This window comes from Rhinatrema bivittatum, chromosome 1 (genome assembly GCF_901001135.1).
Source record: "Rhinatrema bivittatum chromosome 1, aRhiBiv1.1, whole genome shotgun sequence".
In the NCBI taxonomy this organism is placed as follows: domain Eukaryota; kingdom Metazoa; phylum Chordata; class Amphibia; order Gymnophiona; family Rhinatrematidae; genus Rhinatrema; species Rhinatrema bivittatum.
Window position 1 is genome coordinate 336,215,898 of NC_042615.1, and position 24,888 is coordinate 336,240,785.

General features: G+C 44.3%; 1 protein-coding gene across 1 annotated transcript in view; it reads left to right on the plus strand.

The window, feature by feature from the left end:
• DCK (deoxycytidine kinase) overlaps positions 1–22,930 on the plus strand; it is a 61,465-nt gene extending 38,535 nt beyond the window's left edge. The window contains exons 3-7 of the mRNA XM_029598696.1: positions 6,712–6,905; positions 12,188–12,335; positions 13,101–13,216; positions 14,305–14,404; positions 21,441–22,930. Coding sequence (XP_029454556.1) covers positions 6,712–6,905; positions 12,188–12,335; positions 13,101–13,216; positions 14,305–14,404; positions 21,441–21,467 — 585 coding nt within the window. The 3' untranslated portion in view covers positions 21,468–22,930. The remainder of the gene's footprint in view (positions 1–6,711; positions 6,906–12,187; positions 12,336–13,100; positions 13,217–14,304; positions 14,405–21,440) is intronic.
• The last annotated feature ends 1,958 nt before the right edge of the window (positions 22,931–24,888 follow it).

Sequence of the window (24,888 nt, forward strand, 5' to 3'; positions counted from 1 at the left end):
CAAGCCCTATACCCACTGGAACCCTCAACCAAGGAATTCCTGGTGTTTCCCAAAGTGGACGCCATGGTCTGTGTGGTCACAAAATGCACTACCATTCCAGTCGAGGGAGGAGTGGCACTCAAGGATGCCCAGGACAGACGTCAGGAATCCATCCTTAAACAGTCATTCGACATATCAGCTATGTCACTGGCAGATTGCTGCCTGCTGTGCCATGGTGACACGCACCTGCTTGTCACTTGCCAGGAACGCCACCACGCCCGTTGAAGCACTAGAACCAGCAATATCCTTCCTCACAGATGCGACCTCCGACCTGGTGTACACACCTCAGCCAGGGGCATCTCATCCATTGTGGCAGCCAGAAGTCAACTCTGACTCCGAAGCTGGTCAGCCGACGCGACTTCCAAAAATGCCTTTTAAAGGAGCTCTCCTGTTCGGAAGCGAACTGGAGAAGGTAGCTGACAAATGGGTGCATCCCCAGTACCTCCAGCTACCAGAGGACAAGAACAAAAGAAGCCAACATCCTCTCCCCGAACACCCAAGCGTAGAGGATCACAGTGTTTTAGACCTTACAAAAACACACATCAAGCATCTCGCCACGCAGGCAGGGGCCAGCCCTTTCGGAACAAGCACAACAAGAGGGGAGCCGGCCCAGGCCCCAGCCACACGACACAATGAGAATCAGCTGACCCATCCACAGGAAGAAGCCATAGGGGGCAGGCTTGCCCTAGTCTACCAAAGATGGGTCGAGATAACGTCGGACAAGTGGGTCCTAACCATCATTCGAGAGGGATACTATCTGGACTTCCACAGCATTCCTCCGGACAAACATGTGAAATCCCCTTGCCACGCCCCCTCCAAGAGGAAGGCAGTGGAATTCCACACTGACCAAATTGCTCGCCTTAAAGGCCATAACGTCAGTGCTGTCCAGAAAATTGACAGTGCCCACGCAACAACAAAATACTGGGCACTATTCCATCTATTTTATCGTCCCCCAAGAAAGAGGGAACGTTCCGGGCCATCCTGGACCTCAAGTCAGTCAACCGCTACCTGAGGGTAACAAACTTCTGCATGGAAACCCTATGCTCTGTCATAAGGGAGGTACAACCGTGAGAATTTCTGACCTCCCTGGATCTGTCAGAAGCCTACCTGCACATCCCTGTCCATCAAGATCATCAGCGCTTCATGATCCTGAACTGCTACTACCAGTTCAGTGCGCTACCCTTCAGGCTAGCCACAGCCCCTTGGACGTTCACCAAGATCATGGTTGTAGTGGCAGTGACACTGAAGAGAGAAGGAATCCTCGTGCATCCATATCTGGACGATTGGCTGATCAAGGCAAAATCTCCCGAGAAAAGTCATCAGGCGACCACCAGAGTCAAGAATCTACTGGAGAACCATGGATGGGTTGTCAATACAACCAAGAGCTGTCTGCAGCCCTCCCAAACTCTAGAATACCTGGGAGTCCGGTTCAACACCAAACAAGACAAGGTCATTCTTCCCCCTACAAGGAGAAGAAAACTGAACCAATTGCAAAAGCTACTAAAAAGTTTTCGCCCCAAAATATGGGATTACCTCCAAGTCCTCGGCCTTATGACATCGACTCTGGAAGTGGTCCCATGGCAAGAGCCCACATACGACCTCTACAGTGCTCATTACTGTCAAGATGGAATCCAATGTCCAGGACTATCCCTTTCTCCTCCAGCTACCAGAGGCAGTGCAGACCCAGCTTCAATGGTGGCTACAAGAAGACCACCTGAGCAAGGGAGTAAGGCTATCCCCACCGACCTGGATCTTGCTCACCATGGATGCGAGCCTTCGAGGGTGGGGAGCCCACTGCCAGGAACTGATGGCACCAGGGGCAATGGGACAAGGAGGAGTCAGCCTTTACGTGCGTGGCTGGGCCTTATGTGTATTTTCCGAGAGAGCCAGCCACGCGCTAAAGGCTGGTACGCGTTTGGGGTGGGGTGGGCCGGGACAGCACCATTGTTTGCTGTCCTGGAGCCTTGTGTACCAGCTAGGTGCCAGTTGTGTGCAACTTACTTCAGCTCAGGAGCTGAAGTAAGTTGCTCTACAAAGGTGTAAAAAAAAATTGGATTTAAGGGGGTGAGGAGGAGAGGGGTAGGAAGTTCCCTCCCAGTTCACTCCTTAATTAGAGCGGATTGGAAAGGAACTGGGGAAGGCTGGGATACGTTGCTGTGCGAAAATTGCATAATTCTCCCCTTGCGCATGCCACATGCACGTGCATAGGTTTAAAAATCTACCCCTAAGTGTTTATCCATTAGAGCTGGGCTAAACTTTAAAGCAGACTGGACAGTGGGCTGTTACGTCAGCTATCTGATTTAATCAAGGCTGTAAGAATCAGGTAGTGTATATAAGAGAAGGAAGAGGGTTGGTGATGGTGCTAGGTTTGCAAAACAATTTGAGTCAAACTGCATTTCATTCAAATGGAAAGCTTTAGAAATGCACAAGTTAAATGTACTTCTCCCCAATACAAACTTAACAATATGAAGCCAGCATTACAGCAAAAATTAGATGAATTAGTAGATTAATTCTTAGCTTCTAATCTTTGTCAATCCCAAATGGTGATGCAAGAGGGATATGTAGAAATAACATGCTAAACCAGGGGTCGGGAACCTTTTTGGCTGAGAGAGCCATGAACGCCACATATTTTAAAATGTAATTCCGTGAGAGCCATACTAACTACAACCCCCATCCTCCTAAACCCCGCCCCCCCCCCCCCCCCCCCCCAAAGACCTGCCAAAAACTCCCTGGTGATCCAGCGGGGTCCGGGAGCGATTTCCTGGACTTGGGCTGTCTGCTGCCAGTAGTCAAAATGACGCCGACGGCCCTTCGCCCTCACTATGTCACTGGGGTCGACCAATGGTGGCGGTAGCCCCTGTGACATAGTAAGGGCAAAGGGCCGTTGACGCCATTTTGATTACTGGCAGCCCAAGTCCAGGAGATCTCTCCCGGGACTGCTCCTGGACCCCCGCTGGACCACCAGGGACTTTTGGCAGGTCTTGGGGGGGTCAGGAGGGTGGGGGTTGTAGTAAATTAATTTTGGAGGTCAGGAGGGTGGGGGATTTTGTTAGATTTTTACTTTTTTATTAAAGATTTGTCTGCGAGCCAGATGCAGCCATCAAAAGAGCCATAGGTTCCTGACCCCTGTGCTAAACTGAATCAAATCTATTTAAGAATCAAGAAAATGCACAACTTTTTTTTCTAAGACCTTTAAATGCAAATTTTATGCCAACGAGAATTTTCCATGTCAATATTTTCCAGAAAATTTTCCCATTTCAAAATTTTTCCGTAAACCCAACATTGTCGCAGTGACAGCCTGCAATAGGGGGGGCCCTTAGAGAAACTCTGAATTAGCTGCACATTGGATCTCACCTGGGGGTTTTGCTGTTGGGGAATCTGTCGTCCCCTGCCCTCAAGTGATACTAGATTTGAGAGAAACTTACACATGCAGGCAAAGCTTATGCATGTGAACAGAATATACTGTGTATACGGTGTGTGTGTGTACATATAAAATAACTTTTTTTTTTTTTTTTTTTTTGCTGCTGCTTGAGCACAAAACTAACACAAGAGGGAGCCATGCAACCAAAAATAGTCCATGCTAAGCAGCATCAACAGTGTGTAGACACGCAAATGTTTAGGAAGCTGTTCAGTAGATTTTATATTGGAGGCAATTCTTTTGTGTGTGTAACTCTTTTGGAATGATTCATGTCGCCAAGGATCTTTTGAACAAACCCAGTCAGTGACCCGCCATCTGTTTGTTTGTGCTTCCCTAGTATCCTGAGATGTATCCTGCCCCATGGCCTTGTCCACTTTCAGGTTTGCTAGTTCCACCAAAACGCTTTCTTCTGTAAAATGAGTATCTACCCCACTCTTATCTGTACTCTTGCCAGCCAGAATTGCCTGCCCTCCCAAGATTGCCTTTAGTGAATATTGAAATGAAGTATTTAATATTTCTGCTTTTTCTTTCTCTCACTACACATTTGTTCCTTCTCGCCTTTCATTCTTTAGTTTAACTCTGGCCTTTCTCCCTTTCTTTGACATACCTGGAGAGAATATTGTTTCCTCATGTTCTGGTTATCATTCCTTTCTTCTAATTGAGTTTTTTGCTATCCTGATTTCTTGCTCATCTGTTAGCATCATGAAATATTCTTCCCTGTTTTTTGTTTTTTTTCAAGTCCTTTGTAGTTTTTGAATGCTAATCTTTTTGTCTTTTCTTTAACCATCTCTTTAGAGAACCATATAGTTCCTTTTCTCTTGCTTTTGTTGACTTTTCTTACATAAAGATTTACTGCCATTAGGATAGCTGCTTTTAGTTGGCCCACTTCATCTATCTTCTCCCAGCCTTGCAGCTGTTCCTCAACGTATCTTCCCATTTTACCATTGTCAGTGTTTTTGAAATCCAGAACTTTAAGCTTTGTGACTTCTTTCCTCCTTGGCCATTATCAAATAGTAAGACTTTGATATTACTGGTGCTTAGGTGGGCACCTATATGGACATTAGCAAGATCTCCATTTGTGAGTACCGGGGTCCAGTATTTCTCCTCTCCTCGTGGGTTCCATCACCATTTATTTGAACAGAGGTCCCTTGAATATCCAGATTCTGCAGAAAGGATACTCTAAGCCACATCCGGAAGATTAAAATCTCCTACCAGCAACTTCTGTCTGTCGGAGGCCTATAGATCACTCCAGTCTAAATGGAAGCAGCAGCATCTTTTGAAGACAACCCACGGCCCTTCCTCCTTTTCCCCATGCTCCCTGTATTTCTGTTGCTTGGATATTTTGACATAGAAGGGGAGATGCAGCTCTTTATCATCTTATTCCTTCACCAAATATAGGCCAGTATAGTCCTATGAGACTCATTGAACCTCTGTAATAGCAATAATATTCAAATTTGCCTCCACCATTGGGGCCTACAGATATGCAACTTTATTGCCCAAACTAGGAGCATTTTGTGCTTCTAGTTTTCCAGCTGTTCCCCCCCCCCCCCCCCCCCCTGGCTTACTGTTTTTCTTGGTCTCCTTTTCTGTCCTTTTGCTGAAGAACAGACTATTGAGCTGATTTCTTTTTTTTTTTTTCTCTCTCTACCCGCATCAAATTGGTTAGGGGTGAAATTCCAAATGTATTGATTCCAACTGCCACCCCTGTGCTCTAGAGTGTAAACGCCCGATAACATGATCTGAATTTCTCATTTAGGATTCTTTATCCTGCCACAGAAAGATGTAGGTCACTTTTACTGTTCCATATGTGGCCCAGAAAAAGGCTATGTGGTAAAAATGGCTTCCGATGCGTCTCAGCTTGATGTAACATGCCTTGGAATAGAGAATCTTGTTTCCTGGTACTGATGGGCAGTGAATTGGTGGTGGTGTGGGAGACGGTATCAAGAAGTCCAGTTGTAGCTGTGCTCCCACCCCCCTGCAGTAAAGGACATAGGGTTTCACTTGCAGGCATTCCTCCTGATGGGTCATCTTGCCTTGTTCTTGAGCACAGTCTCAGCCCATGCAGACAAGTGCCCACATCTGCAGTTGCCAAGCAGGGCTTTGCTAGTGCTGGCGCCACACAGTCCCCTGATCCCGTAGTGAAAAGAATAGTTCGCATTAGGACTAAGTGTGGACCTGGAGTGTTAGACAGAGCCTCCTTTCTCCACTCTTATTTCTCCTGGCTGCAGAGTCTCTAGCACTGCTGGTTTGCTAACATTTGATGGAAGACCTTAAGGGTTTTTTTTGTCTTTAAAATGCAAATGCCTTTTTCTTTTCAGTTCCTTTCTGTCTTTGAAGTTTTGGATGAAGTTTGACATTCCAAATCTGTCTCCTGCAACTCCATGGGTTGCGGGGTTTTTTTTTTTTTCCCCATCTTTACAGTTTCCCTCTGAGCCATTGAAAGATTCAGTGGGCAGTAGAGGAGGAGTTGGGACACTTTTTAATAGAGGTTGCTCAGGGTATTGTCCCCTCTGGAGGCACTTGGCAACCCTTCTTTTATTGGCAAGAGCACAGTCACCAGCACATTCTCATTTCAGTGTGGCTGTTTTTTTTTTTTTGTTTGTTTCCTTCCATTATCCATGTTTTTATGTTGCAGACTGAGCTTCAGCTTTAATAATGTGATTGCCAGAGCTAATCTAGTTTACAATATGTGTGCAAAAACAAACCCATTTATGAATAGCTAGCTTTTTGTATAGCTGTTTGATTGCCAATATGAACTCTGTTGAAAAATGCCATGTTGGGTTTATCTTGATGTGAGCGATCACCTACGCCTTTTGTGTAAAATATGTAACCTAGGCCACTTTTTGGGTTATTAATAGGTCTTGCAACAGTCCAGTGCGATTAGGGAAATAGGGGAGTATGCATGGATGGACAGCCCTCCAACTGGTGGAGCTGTAATGGATAACCTTGGTCCTGAGGTTTTATAGCAGAGAATTGTTGTAATCTTTCTGGGAGGGGGAGATTGTGGGAACATACCCCCCCTCCCTTCCTCCTTCCCTTTCTTAAACAAAAAAAAAAGACCTCACAGAGTGAAGGTTCACTTTAAAGGGCCAATATTACTTCCCCATGGGGACTTCCTGTCCCTATTGAAGTACATGCACGGAGTAAACAAAGCAAGGGATGTGTGACACCTGCAGTAGGTTATACAATCTGCTAGAGAGGCTGCAGCACTCTTTCCTGTTGCATTTATTATGCATTTTATTTATTTTTGACAGGAGCTGACTACCTCTCAGAAGAGCGGTGGGAACTTGCTTCAGATGATGTATGAGAAGCCGGATCGCTGGTCCTTCATGTTCCAGGCTTATGCCTGCCTGAGCAGAATCCGGGCTCAGCTGGGTGCTCTGGATGGGAAGCTGAAGCAGGCAGAAAAGCCCGTGCTCTTTTTTGAGCGCTCAGTTTACAGTGACAGGTGAGTGCAAATTGAAGGGGGCCTATGAGTAACCCCTGTTTCTTGGTATAGTAAATGGGCTGGGAGTTGGCATATCTGTGACCAGGAAAGGTTGCTATGCATTGCTGAACTTCTGTAACCAATAATGTATGGGTTTTATTTAGTGGCCAGAACTTTGGTTTGTCATGTCAGAGGTGTGCTGTAGCTCTTGCATCTGTGCAGTACATTCACATCTGTTAGCAAAAGGATTATAATCCTAATATCTGAGCATCATGAAGGAGTAACAAATAAGCTGGAATCTGTAATCTACAATCGAGGTCCCCTTCAACCGAGGTGGGAAAATCTAAGATACTTGACTATCTAAAATTCAGCACTTGGAGATTAAGGTTCCTTTTTGTTATTACCTTGTTTGAACAGCACAAGCTATGATCCTTAGTGGCAAATAGGCAAAGTAGATACCAGTAGTGGCAAAGCACTTTGCAATCCACATGTATATGCTCAAAGTGGTATCCTATCAAAATGGCCATACAAACGAGCATGAGTGTGTCTTAGCAGTCTGGTTGTAATCCTATATCGCTTAAAATTGTTTGGGTTTTCTTATTTGCACTTAAATACATTAGAAATTCATAGCCCTCAATGTGGGCTCTACAGATGGGCATACTATGGGACTCCGGTAAGGCTTGGTGGAGGGGGTCAGTTGATTGCTGTGTTGGCATATGTAGGGGGATGCTAATAGTGTAAACTGCTTAGAAATTCTTCTAGGCGGTATAAAAATAAATACATTTTAAGTGACAAGCAAATGTTGCTGATGTATTGGCAAAAAGCTAGAACCGATCTGAATACTTTGTTCCATACAAAGGTGGAGTTTGCCCTATTTTGACTGAAACAGCACTCTTTTGAAAGAGGAGAAGCATTACCAAAAGACAGCCTAAGTCATAAAGAAGCAAGAACTGAGCTTGCACCTACTGGATAAAGACATAGAACAGTTACCGACATGAATCAAATGCAAGTGAATTCAAATCTCAAGGCTCACCTTCATTTTAAGCAATGGACAGTTTTTTTCTAAACAAATTCATCTATTAAAAATTGATACTGTATGGCAAGAAATCCATCAGGGAAAGCAATAACCATGTCAACTGGGAAGGCTCTCGGAGAAAATGGCTTCCCCAGTGAGTTTTATAGAATCCTCAAGGAAGAAGTGATTTGTCCTCCATGCCCCCTCCCCCAATCATTTTATAATTTTCCAGTATCTGCACAATTGTTTTCTTCTCTTTTCATAACTTTGGAGCAAGCCACCTGCCCTTTGCACAATTATTTATAAAAGCCAGAAGCTATTTTTGACGCTGTTACTCTAGTGCCTTCTAGTTTACATTCTGGTTCCTCTTGCAAAACAGGAAGGTCATTAGTAGTGCTCTTTGTAATACAATCCATAATCCTAAATAATGGGTTGTATCATATTGGCATCGTAACATAATTTTTGTATTTAATTTGTTACTGCTTCAATTTTTAGAAAAGAGTGAAGAGTAGATTTCAGTATCAGATGGATTTTTAATTGAGTTGGTAGACACCAAGAAGATAGTATTTCTTCTGTTAATGTACTAATTCATGCTCTAAGATGAAGTAACTCTGGGTTTTGCCAGATACATTATCCTGTATTCATAACACTTCTTTGTTGCAATAAGATGTGTCTGGCACCATATGGAGAGTATAAATAGTAAGAACCAAATTCATTTTTGAGTATTGAGTAGGTGCTATTGGACTTCAGAGACTTTGCAAAGTGTGCTTAAATAATACAAATATCGGAATAGATCTCTGTGGAAGGTCTCAAAGACTGGGAGACTACAAATATTTTGAGATTAAATTAGTTGCCAGATTGACAGTATTTCAGCAGTACGGTTTTTGGATTTGTATTAACATATAACGTAAAAAGTGGCTGCTGGCAGCCTTATAAGAATCAGAGGCAATGAAAGTTACAAGATGTACCAAAGGTTACTGACTGATGTAAAGAGATGGTAATTAGTGCATCTTGCGAAAGAGCTGGCTACAAAGTTAATGATGCTCTTTGTATCAATGAGAACCTGGCCTCGTTTGGACACGAAGTGAATTGCTACAGAGTTTTTCCTTCTAGGACAAGCAAGATGGTAGTCCTCATACATGGGTGACGTTGGATGGAGCCCGGCACAGAAAACTTGTCAGCTTCTAGAAAATTTGACTGGCACACAGCATGCCACTGTCCACGCAGGGTCCCTCTTCAGTCTTTTCTGCAGAACTGTTGTGGAGCTCGTGTTCTTCCTTTTTTTTTTTTTTTTTGGAAAGTGTTTCTTGCGCTGGGTCCCTCTCCATTCCTCCCAGCCTTAGTTAGCCGGTGGTGTGTTAAGGGTTTTGGTTTTTTTTTTTTTTTTGCCTTGTGTGGTCTATTTCCAGTAGCAAAATCCTCCGGTGTCCAAGAGTCAGCAACCGCTTGCCGGCCTTCTTTTTGTCATGTCGTCGTTGGGTTTTTGTTGATGCCCCCTGTGCCCTCTGACTGTGTCCCTCAGGGATCCTCACAAGATGTGAATCCTTTGACTGGGGGCATTGTATGGCATCCAGGGCTGTCGTTCTTGTGACCAGATAACCCCTAAGGGCCGGCATGCCCGCCTGGGCAAGATGGAGAAGTTGTTCCAGTCCAAGAAGTCAGAGCCCTTGACCACCGGCCTTGGGGGCATCAATGCCAAAAGGGTGCAGAGCCAATAGACACCAATCCCTCTATGTCCACCCCTCCTCCAGTGGAGAGGGGTGCCAGAGATCAGCCTTCATTAGCCGCCTTTCGCTTGAGGACTTCAGGATAGTCACCTTCATCCTTGGTGCTGGGGCATCAATAGGAAGACTGGGCCGAATACCATGGGAAGTCCCGAAAACCATGCTGCCGGGCTCTGGTTGGCCTCTCTGTTTGCTGTGATGCCCCTGAAGTGACCCCATGTCGAGGAGGTATCGCCCTCCATCGAGGCCAGGGGTCCGAGGCATTCCCAACTGATGCCGGATGCAGATTCTCTTCGGGGCCTCTGAGGTGGGTGGGGGGGGGGGATCTGGCCATGCTGCCACTGCCATCTCAGGCTTTTCTGTCTTCAGCCATCAAGGAGGAGCTTGAACACAGGATGCGGTTGCTTGAGCCCTGCAGGGCATCGAGCCACTGACCCCACTAGTGCCAGAGCCTGCCCCTTTGGTGTTGGCACTGCTGCTGGAGTGCCTTGGCGTTCTGCTCTGCCTTCTCTCCTCGCAGCCAATGCCAGTGCCATTGATGCCCCAGTGGCCACTGGTGCTGCCTCCTCCCGATGCCATCCCCACTGTGAGGTCCTCTGAAGAGAAGAGGCCTGAAGCCAGAGGGGCCGTCAAGGCCCTCTATTGCACAGCTAGCATTACCCAGTCCATTAGTGCCCTCTGTGCACAAGCCGTTGGCCCTGGGAAGGTCTCCCCCCACAGGCATCTCGAGCGATCTTAGCGATGATGCCCCTTATGACCCATGAGGGGGATGATACCTCAGTCGTCTTCCGATGACGCCGGTGACCTTCCCTCTGACGTGTCTTCAGAGGAGCGACACCGGTCCCTGCCTGAGGACTTAACTTTTGCTGGTTTTGTGCGGGCCATGGCTGAGGCCACTCCATTCCGTTCCAACTGGGTGTGAACAGGAAAGGAAAACTGGTTCTTGCCTGGTAACTTTCATTCCTGTACTACCACAGATCAACCCAGAGCCCCACCTGTTGGAGTCTGCTCGTACTGATATTTAACGTATAATGAGAGGTGCTGATTGGTTACTGTTGCAAGGGCTTTCTGCCTTTGAGGCTTTTTTTCCCCTCCTTGTTGAAGGGATTTTTGGAGTCTTTATTTTTAATCATCTTGACTTGGGTACGGGTCAATACTGAGACTGCAGGTGGCACACTAGGTTACATGCAGCATCAGTGAAACCTTTTTTTTTTTTTTTCTCCGCTGTCACCATCTGCTGGCAGGGAGGCAAAACTCAAAGAGCCTGGACTGATCTGTGATATTACAGGAATGAAAATTAGCAGGTAAGAACACATTTTCCTATCCCAACTAAGCAGATTTCATTTTATTGATGCATAATGCCTATCTGGCTCGGATCCGCTTTTTTTTTTTCCCAAGGTGTTTGGAAAAGAGGATGCGGGTGATGGTAGTGGTGACAGATTAGAGCAGGATTTCAGATACAAGTGAAACCATAAAGAAAATACTGGTTTGTCCTCAGATAGTATCTTGTCATTTTTTTCATGTCTTCCTTATTTTATATTCCCGAATGCTTGCTGCCTTATAATTGTGTTGCAGTCACACTGTTCATGCTGTATTGTTTTTGGGTTGTGTGTGTTTTTGTGTTTGTGTTTTGTTTTTTTACAACTTTTTCTGTAATTGTTAGCATGGCTTGCAGATGGTGACCAGTTTGCTACCTCAGGATAAAACTTGACTTCATAACCATACAGAGAAAGCGCTTTTATTAAAAATAAAACCTCTTAACGCTGATTGTGGCTGAGCAGTGAGAAGCAAATTGGAAAACGAGGATTTTTTTTCAGTGACTGAGCTGTCAAGTCACACAATGAACTGCTTCATCTTCCATGCTGTTGTGCGGAGCTCTAGCAGTCGTACTGGAGCTGGATAAATTAGATTTTCTGCAGGTTCTGATTAACTTTTAAGGGGCTAACATAAGAACTGACCAAAGATGTCATACGTGAGGTTTTAAGGCAACACAGAAGCCTTCTACTGATTGGACATCTGCAATGAGTGTGGAAGTCCCATCTAATGCTGTGAGAGGAATCTGGTCTCTAGATAGCTGCATGGCTTAGTCACTGGCAGAATGATGTTGCCTCTATGCAAAAAACAAAATAGGAACACTCGCAAAACAGAGGGGAGATAATCTTTAAGGAGAGCTTGACTTTGCTTTGCTGTCCCGTTCCCTTCATCCTGAATGGCTCACAAGATGCTCTGCATTCATTTATAGGGAAGCTGCAGGGGATAGGTGCTTGCGTGCAGTTTTCTAGCTCTGGTCATGTGTGCTTTCAAACATAGTATTATACTGGCAGGATTTATGGAGGTTTGGATATGGATGAGATTTTTAGTGCATTCCTAGTGGGGAAGATTTTGGGACACACTCTGTTGGAGGAATGTGCATGGCAATGATCACAACAAGGGGGGGTCACTGAGTGAGCGCAGTTACGACATGAAGATAAGAGGATAAATGGTGCCACCGAGCCATCAGCCTTTTAACGACGTGTATTCACTTTTCACTTTTGGTTGATTTTGGAAATGTTCTCCTTTTTCAGGTATATTTTTGCATCTAATTTGTACGAGGCTGACTGCATGAATGAAACGGAATGGACTATTTACCAGGACTGGCACGACTGGATGAATAAGCAGTTTTGTGACAGGCTTGAGCTGGATGGCATCATTTACCTGCGAGCGACCCCTGAGGTGAGGGGGAGAGGCAACCTCTAGTGCCCACGCCATAGAGCCAGCCTCAGCTCCAGCTTTCTTTAAACTGTTCTTGCTCCTGTTATCCTTGAGATGGTCTCTTGAGTAGGGTGTTTGGTACCCAGGTATACCAGCAGCATTGTAGTCTAAACATGCTTATATCCCTTGCTGCCTTATTGCACTGCCAGATCTTCTGTTTCAGATCAGTGGGTGATGCTGGGAACGGGGGGGTGTAGGGGTTACCGAAAGGCGAGAATAGCCGAGGAAGAAGAGGCAATGAATAGAAGAGGGGTGGAGGAGAGGATCTCTACACTGGTCATTTGATTAGCTCCTGTGTGCCATTCACATGAAGTAGGGTCTGCAAAGAAGAACCTGAAAAGCTGCCATTTGTCTGAAAACCCAGGAAAAGAAATATGGCAAACAGCCTTGATCAGGGGAGAGGGTGTGTGGGGGTTTTTTTGTTTTTTTTAATCCTTCATTTTATACCCCTGGAATCATGAGGCTCAGCAAATCAGCCCATCTTTACTTGGATTCATAAATGTGGAAAAAGATGCAGAGAAAAGAGCTTTTCAAAAACCCGAAGAATGAGTCTTCTCTGGAATTACTTTAAAAATCATAAGCAAAAGCTGCTTTGATTATTTTTTTTCAAACCTCTATCTAAACATTTTATGCTATTGCAGTTTCCCTTGCTTGAATAAAGCAAGCACAGGTTACCCCAGCTCTGACGACGTTGTAAGTTGACCTATTTTTGGTTTTACCATTTAGAAATGCTTGAATCGAATCTACTTGCGAGGGCGAGAAGAAGAGCAAGGAATCCCAGTGGAATACTTGGAGAAGCTTCACTACAAGCACGAGTGCTGGCTTCAACACAGGACAATGCGGTAAGGCTCGCTTATCTACCAGGGCACGAAAGTCCTGCTGAAGGTTATTTTGGTGTCTTTCTGAGATTCATTCTCAGCTAGAATTTACTTATGGCAATTACTCAAAGGTAAGTTAGAGAGGTGAGACAAGACAGCTTAATTTTAATTCATACTTATGGAGAAGAAAATTAACATAATTGGGGGGGAGGGAGGAGAAACCTACCAAAGATTTTGCATGTGTAACCACAAGATGCATCACGTTTGCTGTTAGAACTTTTAAGTATTGCTTTGCCTTGATAGGATGCAACAGACTATAGCTGGCCTCCCAGGCGTGATTAATATCAGTCAGCCCCTTACACAGTTGGGCACATATCTGAGGCATTCTGACATTTGTAGTCAAACGAAAACAGCTTGAAACTACAGTAGAAGTTTAGTATCTATTTTTGTTTAAGGGGAAAAAGTACATAGTGTGTACAAATGGCAAAATGCATGATGACTGTCCTTTTAGATGTAAGGTTTATTCTCATAGTTAACTTGAAAGGTCATGATACTCAGACTTTAGAGCAAGTACATGCAGAATTAATTTCGTGAAGATTTTTTTTTTTTTATTGTGCACATCCTGAAAACTTGACCTGATTGAAGATTGTGGACAGAGTTTAAGAGCAGCTCTTGTGAGTTACTGTAGGTTTATGTGGAAGGAAATTTATGACTGTAAGGCTATTTCTTCTAATGCAAAATGTGCTACATCAAGTATTCTTAACTATCTCTGAAGTAATTTATTTTGTAACTCTAGGTCATTGTTGGATTAATTTTAGGTTGACAAGATTGTTTTGGGGTATTTAAGTAAAATTAGGAATCATTGCATGAAATTTGTCTTAAAGCAAGAATATTTTGTCCTGAGTCAAAATCGGGTATGCCTTCCTGGTTGAGACTGAAAAATGGTAATAAACGTTTCTAGTGCATGTAGTGTTAACCAATTAAAATATTTTATTTTTTTTTGCAGGCATATTTCTGGGGTGGGGGGGTGCTAAGTTTTTGAACTTTCTTTTGTCATCTTTTGGAATGTCTGACCATGCTAATTCAATATTTTGTTCCCCTGACTCTAATAGGATGGATTTTGAGTACCTGCAAGAGTTGCCCATCTTAACTCTGAATGTTAATGAAGATTTTAAAGACGAGAAAGTGAAACATGAGGCCCTGATTGAAAAGGTACATGCCAGAGCTGGCCCACTGCTTTGGTATTATGCTTGGCTGTATGGGAGACATGGGTTGGTTTGACTGTGTTGGCTGAGATGAGTCTTGGCTGTCACTTAGTGGCTAAACTTGTAATACGTACATGAAGGAACTCCTATCAGGTCAGACACGGGTGCCGGTAGTCAGGTTCAGGAAAACAGACGCTGAATTTATCAGGATCCATTTTCCCTAACCTGTGGATGTGTGCCGGTTAGGGAAACTGATACTGATAAATTTAGCGTCTGTTTTCTTAACTGGCGGACAGCCTCTGACAGCGGACCTTTTCTTGGGCGCACGCTGTCATGGAGGTGCTGGGGCATGCAATCTCCCCTAGCACCTCCTTGACAGCATGAGCCCCAATTTAAATATTGCATCGCGCCCCCAGGAGAGGTGCTTGGGAGCATGTTAGGAAAGCGGGCGCTGAACACTTGGCACCCACTTTCAGTGCACCTTTTTTTGCATTGCCCCCTGAGCTTGGCAGGTTAGGGCTGGGGGGGACAGGGTGGGAAGCAGGCTAGCTCAGGATTTTCCCTTTGAGCAAGTGTTCCTCAGGGTGTGTTTATGCCTCTTGTCTACCCCCATCCCTTTCTACTCTTATTTTCATTGGCCCTTCTTCTCTGAGGCCAAGTAAAGTTGGTTAAAAAAAATTAAACTGAGTGAGTGCAGAGCTTTAAAGGAAGAAGGAGCTTTCTGCATCTAGTGCCTGGGAGGTTGTCAGCCAGTGGTTGCAGGCTCAAGTCTGTTGGGGGGTTTTTGGGGCTCAGTTGGGACTGGGTCCTTAGCTTTCTGGCCATGTTTTGGACCATACCTGCTTTCTCTCTCCCTTTCTATGGAGGTTGGTATTCCAGTGGTTTTGGAATACCAGCAGTCCCTGCAATCATATGATCATGGCTGAGTGGCGCCACCAGTGTGGAAACTGTCGGACCTGGCACTTGAGCAGTGCTGGTGGCTCCTATTTTCTCAAAGGGACTCTGAGGGAGTGGAGAAACTTTTCAGTTGCCCTGTGCTTATCCAGGTATTGCCAGAAATGCAAGCAGCAGCAGACCCTTCTGTGCTGCCCTTCTGCAGCCTGCGCGACAATGGGAATGGTTGCCATTAACCAAAAGTTGAGCACTGGGGGGGAGGCAGACAACACCTGTAAACTGTGTAAAAAGAAATCACAAAAACCCAGTTCAGAAAGTAGCCAAAACAGATAGGACCAGTTAACCTTGTCAAACGCCTTTTCAGCATCTAAACTGAGGAAAAAGAGCATCAGAATTCTTCTCTTACAAGGACAGTAAGACCTTTACTACATTCACCAAAGAAAACCTGTTACAAACAAAGTCTACTTGGTCAGACTCAACAAGATGGGGAATAACTTCTCCCATTTTGTCGACGAGGATAGCAGCAAACAATTTCACGTCTGAATTAAGCAATGATATTGGCCAAAATAATTTGGGTAAGAGGGAGAGCCTTTCCTTTATGTAGTATGGTGAGCATTGCTTGCAAAGTTGGTGCTAAAGAGGGACCCAAAACTTTGTAAAATTCATTGCCCAAACCATCTGGCCCAGCGGCCTTAGATAATTTTAATTTTTTGATGTGTGTGATAATTTCAAACTTAGTTAAAGGTTTGTTCGAGAGACACACGCTCTTCAGATAGTCTGGGAAGATTCCTACCTTGGGGAAAAAAAAAGTCTAAAGAGACTGATCTGGCCCCTTCTGGGAGGCGTACAACTCTACAAACCTTTGAGATTTCAGAGAGTTTAGTAGGAAAAAACGCCTGACTGCAGTTTAAGAGCAGGGATGAGATGTGACTTTTCCTCTTTATGCACGAGTCTTGTCAAAAGCCATCCAGTGGTTGGAATTTAAAAGAAATACTGTACGTTTGCTTGCTCTTCCAGTAATTGATATAATTGCTTCCTGCATAGTATGCAAATACTGCTGTTTTTAAAGACTGAATATTGCGAGTCAGTCGTAAAATACTAGCATCAATCTCTTGTCTCTTTCCCGTTACATATGCAATAATATGGCCTCAGAATGTGACCTTATCCACTCTAGAATATATATTTTCTACATAATAAGTGGACCAAGTCGAATATAAATAGATATGAAACTCCTTGTTAAAATAGGTGGAGACCTCTACCGTGGAGGATGAATCACACTATCTCCACAACTAAACATCAGGGAAATAATGGCGTAATCAGAAAGGGGACATTAAGAATATTTGCAGACAACACATTGAGAAAATTGTGCTGGAAATAACAAAAAAACCCAAAAACCCTCCATCCAAACGAGAGTAGTAGACTGCCATGAGGATGGGAGAAAAATGTAAAATCTTTCGTCTGTATGCAAGACCCTCCAAATATCGAGCAGCTGCAATTCAGAGGAAAGAAAGTTCACACCTAACTGCTCCCAGTTGTTCTTGGGAACCTTAGCAGGTTTACAATCAACCCTATCTGCTGTAATAGTCGCCTGTCGCAACAAAGTGATACCCTATAAATTGACTTAATCAAGCTAGTATATTAGGAAAAAAAGTGACTCTACACATTTGGTGCCAGTCAATATATTATCCTTGGGGATCTTTAATAAATTTCCCTGCTTAAAGGGGAAGTTTTTGTGAAGAATGGCAGCTCACAGTGCCTGGAGGAAAAAGATGCCACATAGCACTGACCTACCCAGTCTTGAGTCAGTTTGGAATGCTCTTTCTTATCCAAATGAGTTTCTTTAAAAAAAAACAAAACTATATCAGCATGCTGCCTATAAAAAGCAAAAAAGATCTTTTTCCTCTTCACAGGGGAATGAATGCAGACTACATTTAAGGAAGAGAATTTAAAATTAGCCATGACCCCAACCAAAGAATGCCTCAGACAGGTAAAAAAAAAAAGAAATAAAGCAGATTGCCCTGTGAGACCCTCCAGCTTAGGTGTCTCATGACAGAGCATCACCCAAAAATGAGTGTGCCTGACATTCAAGCGAGATTCCTGACTGAAAGTATTTTATAATCAATCCATTCATCACCAGCCATTCACCCCTCCCAAAAAAAAAAATTAGCCAAAACAGCAGAATCTTGCTCAGTAAAGTCACCCTTTCCCCTTCTCCCTCCCCTTTCTGTGGTATTCTCTCCAATCACTACTAGCATCCCTCTCCGTAGACCCCTTAGTAGAAAAAGAATTAGAAAAAAATACACCGGACATTGTGCATATATCTGCTACTAAAAAAAAAAAAAGTACTTAACCAGTACAACATAAATAATGGTCCAGACCCAATACAATAATTAAAAAAAACAATACTCTATCCAGTGCATATGTTTGATTCTAGTGTGGCGCGTAACCTTTACTACGCAGCTGAGCTACCTACCAGTGTCTCGGGCGCCATCTTAGTTTCTATAAAAGTACTTTATAAATAAATAAGGTAAGCTCCTGCAAGGCAACGTGCAAACCCTGACTTGACTGCAAAACAAAGCTAGAAACGTTCATCACTGAATGTCACTCCAATTGCAGTAAGAAAGCTTCAGTCTCCTTTTTGTCATTCAAGACTTTTAGTCTTACCGTTACGGCTAATTCGCATTGGCTGGAAATTGGAGCTGAAGTCTTATTCTCTTCTGAAATAGCTTTGCACAATAGGGAGAAAGTTCTCTGCGTTCTGCTGAGACTTTAGCAGAGAAATCTAAGAAAAGCAAGACCTGAGAACCCTTATAAAGCAGCTTCCATTACGGAATGCTGCCATGATTGCTTCCTTGTCAGCATAATTAAAGATTTTTGTGATCACTTGGCGAAGTTTTAGGGTATTTTCCCGAAGTACTCCCAGCCTATGTGCTCTTTCTACTGGGATATTCTGACGATACATAAGAAGCTCCAGCTGCTCGGGTAGCCAGTTTTCACACAGATGTCTAAGCTCCACATCTTTTACAGATTCTGGAATACCACTGAGGTAGATATTGCTCCTACGGGATCTGTTTTCAAGATCCTCTGATCTGTTAGCAAGCTGCTCATTTGTTTGTAAAAGTCGTGATTCTTGCGTTTTGAAGATTTTCAAACCTATCCTCTTGCTGTGAAATGTGGGATTCAGCTACTTGAATCTACGTTGTGTGAGTGTGTCCAGGAAAGATTGTATTTTAGAGGGTCAATTCACCCAAACATCTGTCACTGATTTAGTAACAGTCTTAGAGATTTTCAGAGAGAGTTCTTTAATAACCTCCTTCGAGAAGGTGACTTCAGCAGAAGCAAGCTCTGATATGGGTTTGCTCTTATCAGTCATAGTTTTCCGTGGCTTAGCAGACACATCAGGTGGTTCCCGGACAGCCGTTTTGTCCATAAAATCTTTCCAATTTTGCCACCAAATGAGAAGTAAACTCAGGAACAAAAGTTCCAATAACAAAAAAGCAACAAAATGTTTAATCTAGGGTCCAGAATGTGTAAGATAGGAGGGGGGCTACTTAGGAGCTCTCACCCAGGCATCTGCTTTCTCAGCCAGTCATCACGTGACTCCCGTTTTTGGCTTTGACCCACAAACTACTATCTTAATGGAAGACTGAATGGCCCTTAAATATCCCCAGGACAGAGTCTTTCCTGAAGCATGGCTTCACTATGGCTCTGGCACTTCAGGTTTCTATTTGTGGCTTGGGCAGTTTGGCACTGGGTGCAGCAGCTCCCTCGCAGTCAGGGAAGTGGGGCTGTTTAGAATTGGGAGTGGCGTTCTTGACAGACGTGTTTATATGAGGTTATCAGAATTTCTTCTAGGTCAGTGGTTTCTGTTATGGTTGCCTCACTGGTGACAGATTGGCCTGTATTATCTTCCTGTTGAGTGTGGGATACTTGTTTGGAGACTTTGGCAACATTGATTTAGAATCTAGGGGAGGTTACATCTCAAGCTACCAGAAGATGAGGGCCGTTAGACTTCCTGGTCCTTCAGAGGCCACGATTGTTTGAGGGTTGCCAGGAGATACAGACTAGAGGAGTAGTCATTTGTTCAATCTGGCAGATTAGAGAAAAAAGTTGTTTCCTTCCCTGGAGCCAGAAAGCTAAGGACTACTCTAGCAGGAATGCATCCTATTCTTCTAGGACAAGCAGGATGTTAGTCCTCGCATGTGGGTGACATCATCCGATGGAGCCCGGCACGGAAAACTTTTGTCAAAGTTTCTAGAAGCTTTGACCAGCAGACTAAGCATGCCGCTATCCACGTGAGGTCCCCCTTAGTCTCGTAACATAGCAAAAATACAAGTGAAAAAATAAAAAAAAACTGAAAACACAACATCATGGGAAGGCGGGCGGGATTCCTGAGGACTAACATACTGCTGTCCTAGGAGAACACCTACTACTGGTAAGCAACTGCGCTTTCCTTTATCCAGCATGCCTGAAACTAACATATCTGAACCAGGGCTAGAGTTTTCAGGACTGGACCTTTCTGCTCATGGTCCCTAGGTGCTTAGAGAAGCCAATAAGCCTTTAGGCAAAGTGTATGGGTTTGGCTTATTTTCTGAATGTTTTGTTAAGCCGCTTAGAATTGTAGATAATGCAGTATATGTTTTAATAATTAACTGTGTCTGCTACAAAGACAGACTTAAGCTCTTTCTGCTTTAAATTGAGAAATCTCTTACCTTTTGTCCTTGGCATTGTTTGACTTTCACCTGTGTTCACCTAAGCTTGTAATTCATAGGCAGAGGACAGAACTGTCGTCATCGTTCCTTGTTCTTAACATTATTTAAAGATTTGCTTCACCTTAACAGCCCTATTTCAAGGAAATGGCTCCCTGTGCTTGACATTTAGCTTGTCCTCTGGAGGCTCTTAAAAGTGCATGCTAATGCATCTGCTCATCACAGGAGGCTAGGGGCTCTGAGTAACACAAGGTCTGGTCCAGTTTATCTTGCGGACCTCTCCTTGCTGCTACTGGGAGGCCTTTGTGTGCTGCCGCACTATGGGAAGCAGGACATACTTGTTACTGGTACAGAATGGATGCTTCCCCAGAATAAGGAGCCCTTTCCAGGGTGAGCTAGGTCACAGAATCTGCTTGGATTCTAAAGCTTATTGCTAGCCACTTGGACAACTCGCTGCACAATGTAAGTCTCACGGTGGATTGTATAAGGATTGTTCTTAGTTCCTAAAGGTACAAAGCTGTACCAGAAACTAAACACTTGGGGGGAAGAGTTCTTTCTTTGGCCATTGTATGGGAATGTACACATGTAAATCTTGCTTCATGGACAGAGAGTTGCATCCATTTGGATGAATGTTGATGGCCCTTTATGGGAAAACGAAGAGTCAACATTAAGACCACAAGGGCAGGGGGATTATTTCATTCTCTCCCCTTTAACAGCATTTGTGTGCAGCTCCCACTGAAGCACACTAACACCACTGTCAAAGAGCACTGTTGGAACGGTAAGGACTCTGGCTGAGGAATCTGAACGGGAGGGATGGAAGCGGAATGTTCTAGCAGAGGGAAAGGTATAGCCTGTGACACCAGGGTGTTAACTGTGTGTAGAAAAAAAAAAACAAAACTAAAAGGGACTACAGAAGTGATTTGTAGTAGCAGTTCAAGTTGTTAGCACATGAGAGAGAGATTAGCCAGCTTCTATTCACAAGAAGCTGTGTACACTCACTCACTTTAGCATTTGCCAGGAGGAAGCTGTTTACAATAGGCACACTAGTGCAGGCTGCTGACTTTAAATATTTTAACCTTTTGCTTGGTGTTACACTCAAAATATTAAATGCTGGTACTACTACAAAGTTAAAGTAATTAGACTAGATATATGGCCAGCATCGATGTGTCCCAGTGGGCCTGTGCCCAGAGTTGCTGTAGTCTGGGAGGGAGGGAAAGCCTGCAAGATCAAAAGGTCAGGTGACTAGGCTTGTTTCTTACTGAAACACGCTCTTTCCATGGCATGCTGGAAAGAGGTTGCGGCCTGATAAGAAGCAGGGCAGCGTCAAAATTAGATACGATGCTCTTTTTTTTTTTTTAACGCCTGCCTGTTTCATTGTCTGTTTTGCATTATAAACTTATGAACCCACATCGAGATCATAATTGCTTGTTTCTCTTGCAGGTTGAAGAGTTTTTGAGCACCTTGTAACTGTTTTGAAGAGTGATTGGAACAGCTTTGGTGTCTGGCGCTATCAGGATCTGCAGCATGGGAGAAAGTTGTTTAGTCAAAGGGAAGGGCTTTATTGCATTTAGATATTCTGAAAGAGCAAGGTCCACATGAAAGTATTTGCTTTTAAAACAAATAAGTAGTAAAGGTAGGATAAAATGAATTGCCATGGCTTGTATGCGATACCGTCCTTGGCAAAGCAGAAGCTTGTACAAGGCTGTAAGTATCACCATAAAGCTGGGTCCATCACTGCCACGTGTACAGATGCCCCTAATTTTAGTAGTATATGTAACCTTAAAAAAAAAAAAAATCCAACTTGGATCTTAATTCAGCAAAATTCCTGAACCATGTAAATTGCAAATATCTGGAAATATTTAGCTAATAGTGTTTGTCCTACCAGCCCCCAAAGCAAAAGCTTCCCAAATCCAAGAGGACAGCCCACTGGAAGTGGTTTCACGCCACAGGTGCAGGAGACATGCAAGTGTTGGCTAATGCACGCCATTAAAAACAGAAAAACCAAGCTGAAAGCTAATTGGTGCTGCCAGGAGCAGGTAAAGAACAGTCTGTAGTGCTCTACATTAGAGCATTGGTTTCCAGCTTTCTCCTGCGGGGACCTCCAGCCAGTTGGGATTTTAGAATATCCACAATGAATGTGTGTAAGACACTTGCATGCACTGTCTGGCACCATATGTAAATGTTTCATATAGATTGCGGTTATCTTAAAACCCCAGCTGGCTTGGGAACCCCTGCAATAGGAAGTTAGATATGTGCAGAGACTACAGTTTTAATCACTTGTTTTATTCTTTGGCTGTATATTTTTAGGTTCCTGTATTTAATAAAAAAAAATTCTGGTGGTTCTTCCTTTTCTATCAGATTTTAATGTTTGGTGCTAAGAAAATGTACTCTGTCAGTAACAGGTGGTGGGTGCAGCTGGGAAGCGATGGCTGGATGACTCCTCCAACACCGCTTTCTGCACAGAGCACCGAAGTCCATGTGAACCTCCTTTTGGAAGCCTAGTATTATATTATTGAATTTCTTCTGTGTGCGCTAAATGTGTGTTGGGTGAATTTGCTTTTCTTTTTTTTTCCAAAATACATTTTAACACCTTGTTAAAAATGAAAACCATAATCCTAAACTAAGTATAACTGCTGTTCTCCCAGTACATGTAAATACACACAAGAATACTAATTCACTAATTCATAAAGAGTATTTAGAGACTGAGAAAACAAATGTATCAGTCTGTAGATCCAATTATGGACTGATATAATACTCTTTATGAATTAGTGACTCATATTGCTTAATACTTTTTGAAATTACAATGAGTGAAGTATAAATATGATTTTGTGTAATGTGTGTATGAAGGGGGGGTGTTAGAGATTTTAATTGTTAGACAGGCATCTAATACGTGTTAGTATAAATAAATATGAAACAAAAGTATTGCAAAATATTTCTTCTTGTGTTTATTTATGTATTACGATGAAGAAGAGGTGGTGACTTTGACCCTTTGAGTTACTATACCGAAGGTTCTCCCAGGACAAGCAGAATGGTAGTCCTCACATATGGGTGACATCACAGGATGGAGCCCAATCACGGAAAACTTCTGTTTCCAGAACTTTGACTGGCCCCTACTGGGCATGCCCAGCATGGCACTAACCCTGCAGCCAGCAGGGGTCCCTCTTCTGTCTTCATTTTTTCTGTGCAGCAGTAGCCATGCGGTTAAGGAGCTCTGCAGAGATTCCTGACAAGGAATTTTCCTCATGGAATTACTAAAATTTAATTTACCCCATAGGGGTCCCTCCTTCAACTTTAAGCTGCGGTACTCCGGTAAGTTTTTTACCCGTTTTCAGTCTATTACTGTCTAGTTTGGCCTTTGCGGCCTACTGGCCGTTGACCTACTGCGGCTCAAATTTTTCATGGCCATGGCGTCTGGTTTCCACCGGTGCCCAGACTGTAATCACACCATGTCCTTCACAGACTCCCACATAGTCTGTGTAATGTGTCTCGGAATTGAGCCCGAAGTCCTCACCTGCACCAAAAGTGCCCTAATGACACCAAAGGGTCGCAAGGCCAGAATGGAGAAAATGGAACTTCTCTTCCATGCTCAAACCCTGATGCCGTCTATTGCATCGACGTAGTCAGAACCGGAACCTTCAACTTCGCGCCAGTATCGACCTCCGGCCAGTGACCATCCGGCATAGACTACTTCTCAGCCTTTAACACCCTCTACTCCCCCTCAGGACCATGGAGAATAAACATCATCACCGGCATCGAAAGTCTCGGACCATCGAGGGGGCGAAATCATCGACCTCACCATCGGCTGAGCTGCCATCAAAGAAACCCCGTCCAGAAAAGGCACTAACCTTTTCGGCGATCGGGTCACCGAGGCAACCCTCACCCGACAGGGTATCGGGAGCCGTGACTCCGCCTTTTAACGGTCCCTCCGGCTATGCCTCTGCCGCCTTCTGTTCCGGAGCCGGGGCTGCTTGCTCCAGGTCTCCGAGAAAAACTGGACCGGATGGCTCAAGGGGCCATTGATAAGGCGATGCATCGACTCAAAGTTCCTCAAACACCGATTGCGTAACCGACCCGATTCCAGCAGCGTTGGCACTGCTGCTCTCAAGGATGGAAGCGCTCATGGCCGCTTTTCCACAGATGGACTCTGGGTCACCGATGGCTCCGGAGCCCTCCCTGCTTACTTTGTCATCGGGAGGAGAAACACCGTTCCGCATCCCTCCATTGGGAGTTCTGCCGCTGCCTCAGCCATCGATGCCGATATGTCCGCCCGGCGCCTCCGAGCCATTCATTGGTGCCTCCAGTTATTCCTTCGAGTCCTTCGGAACCTAGACCAGGACCTTCAGGGATCCCACCGCCCTGTCCTCCTCTCCTCCCTAGAGGAGCAGGTGCTGATCCCTATGATACCTGGACTGATGATTCTTCACCAGACACCAATGACTTGCCTTCACCACCTTCACCTACTGAAAGCAGAAAGCGTTCTTCTATAGCGGACCTTTTCTTTATAAATTTTGTGAAGGAGATGTCTGAATTGGTTCCCTTCCAATTACAGACGGAACAGGATGATAGGTATCAAATGATGGAGTTGCTACAATTCCTGGATGCTCCTAAGGAAATAACCTCCATCCTTATCCACCAGGTTCTTTTGGACCTCCTCAAAAAGAACTGGGAACATCCTGGCTCTGTTCCAGTCAACAGGAAAGCTGACACCACCTATCTCGTACAGTCAGTTCCAGGCTTTCACAAACCTCAATTGGATCACCAATCTGTGGTTGTAGAATCTGCCCAGAAAAAAGCAAGGAGATCAAAACATCACACTTCCTTTCCCCCAGGCAAGGAGCAGAAATTTCTAGATGTCATTGGTCGCCATGTCTGCCAGGGATCAATGCTC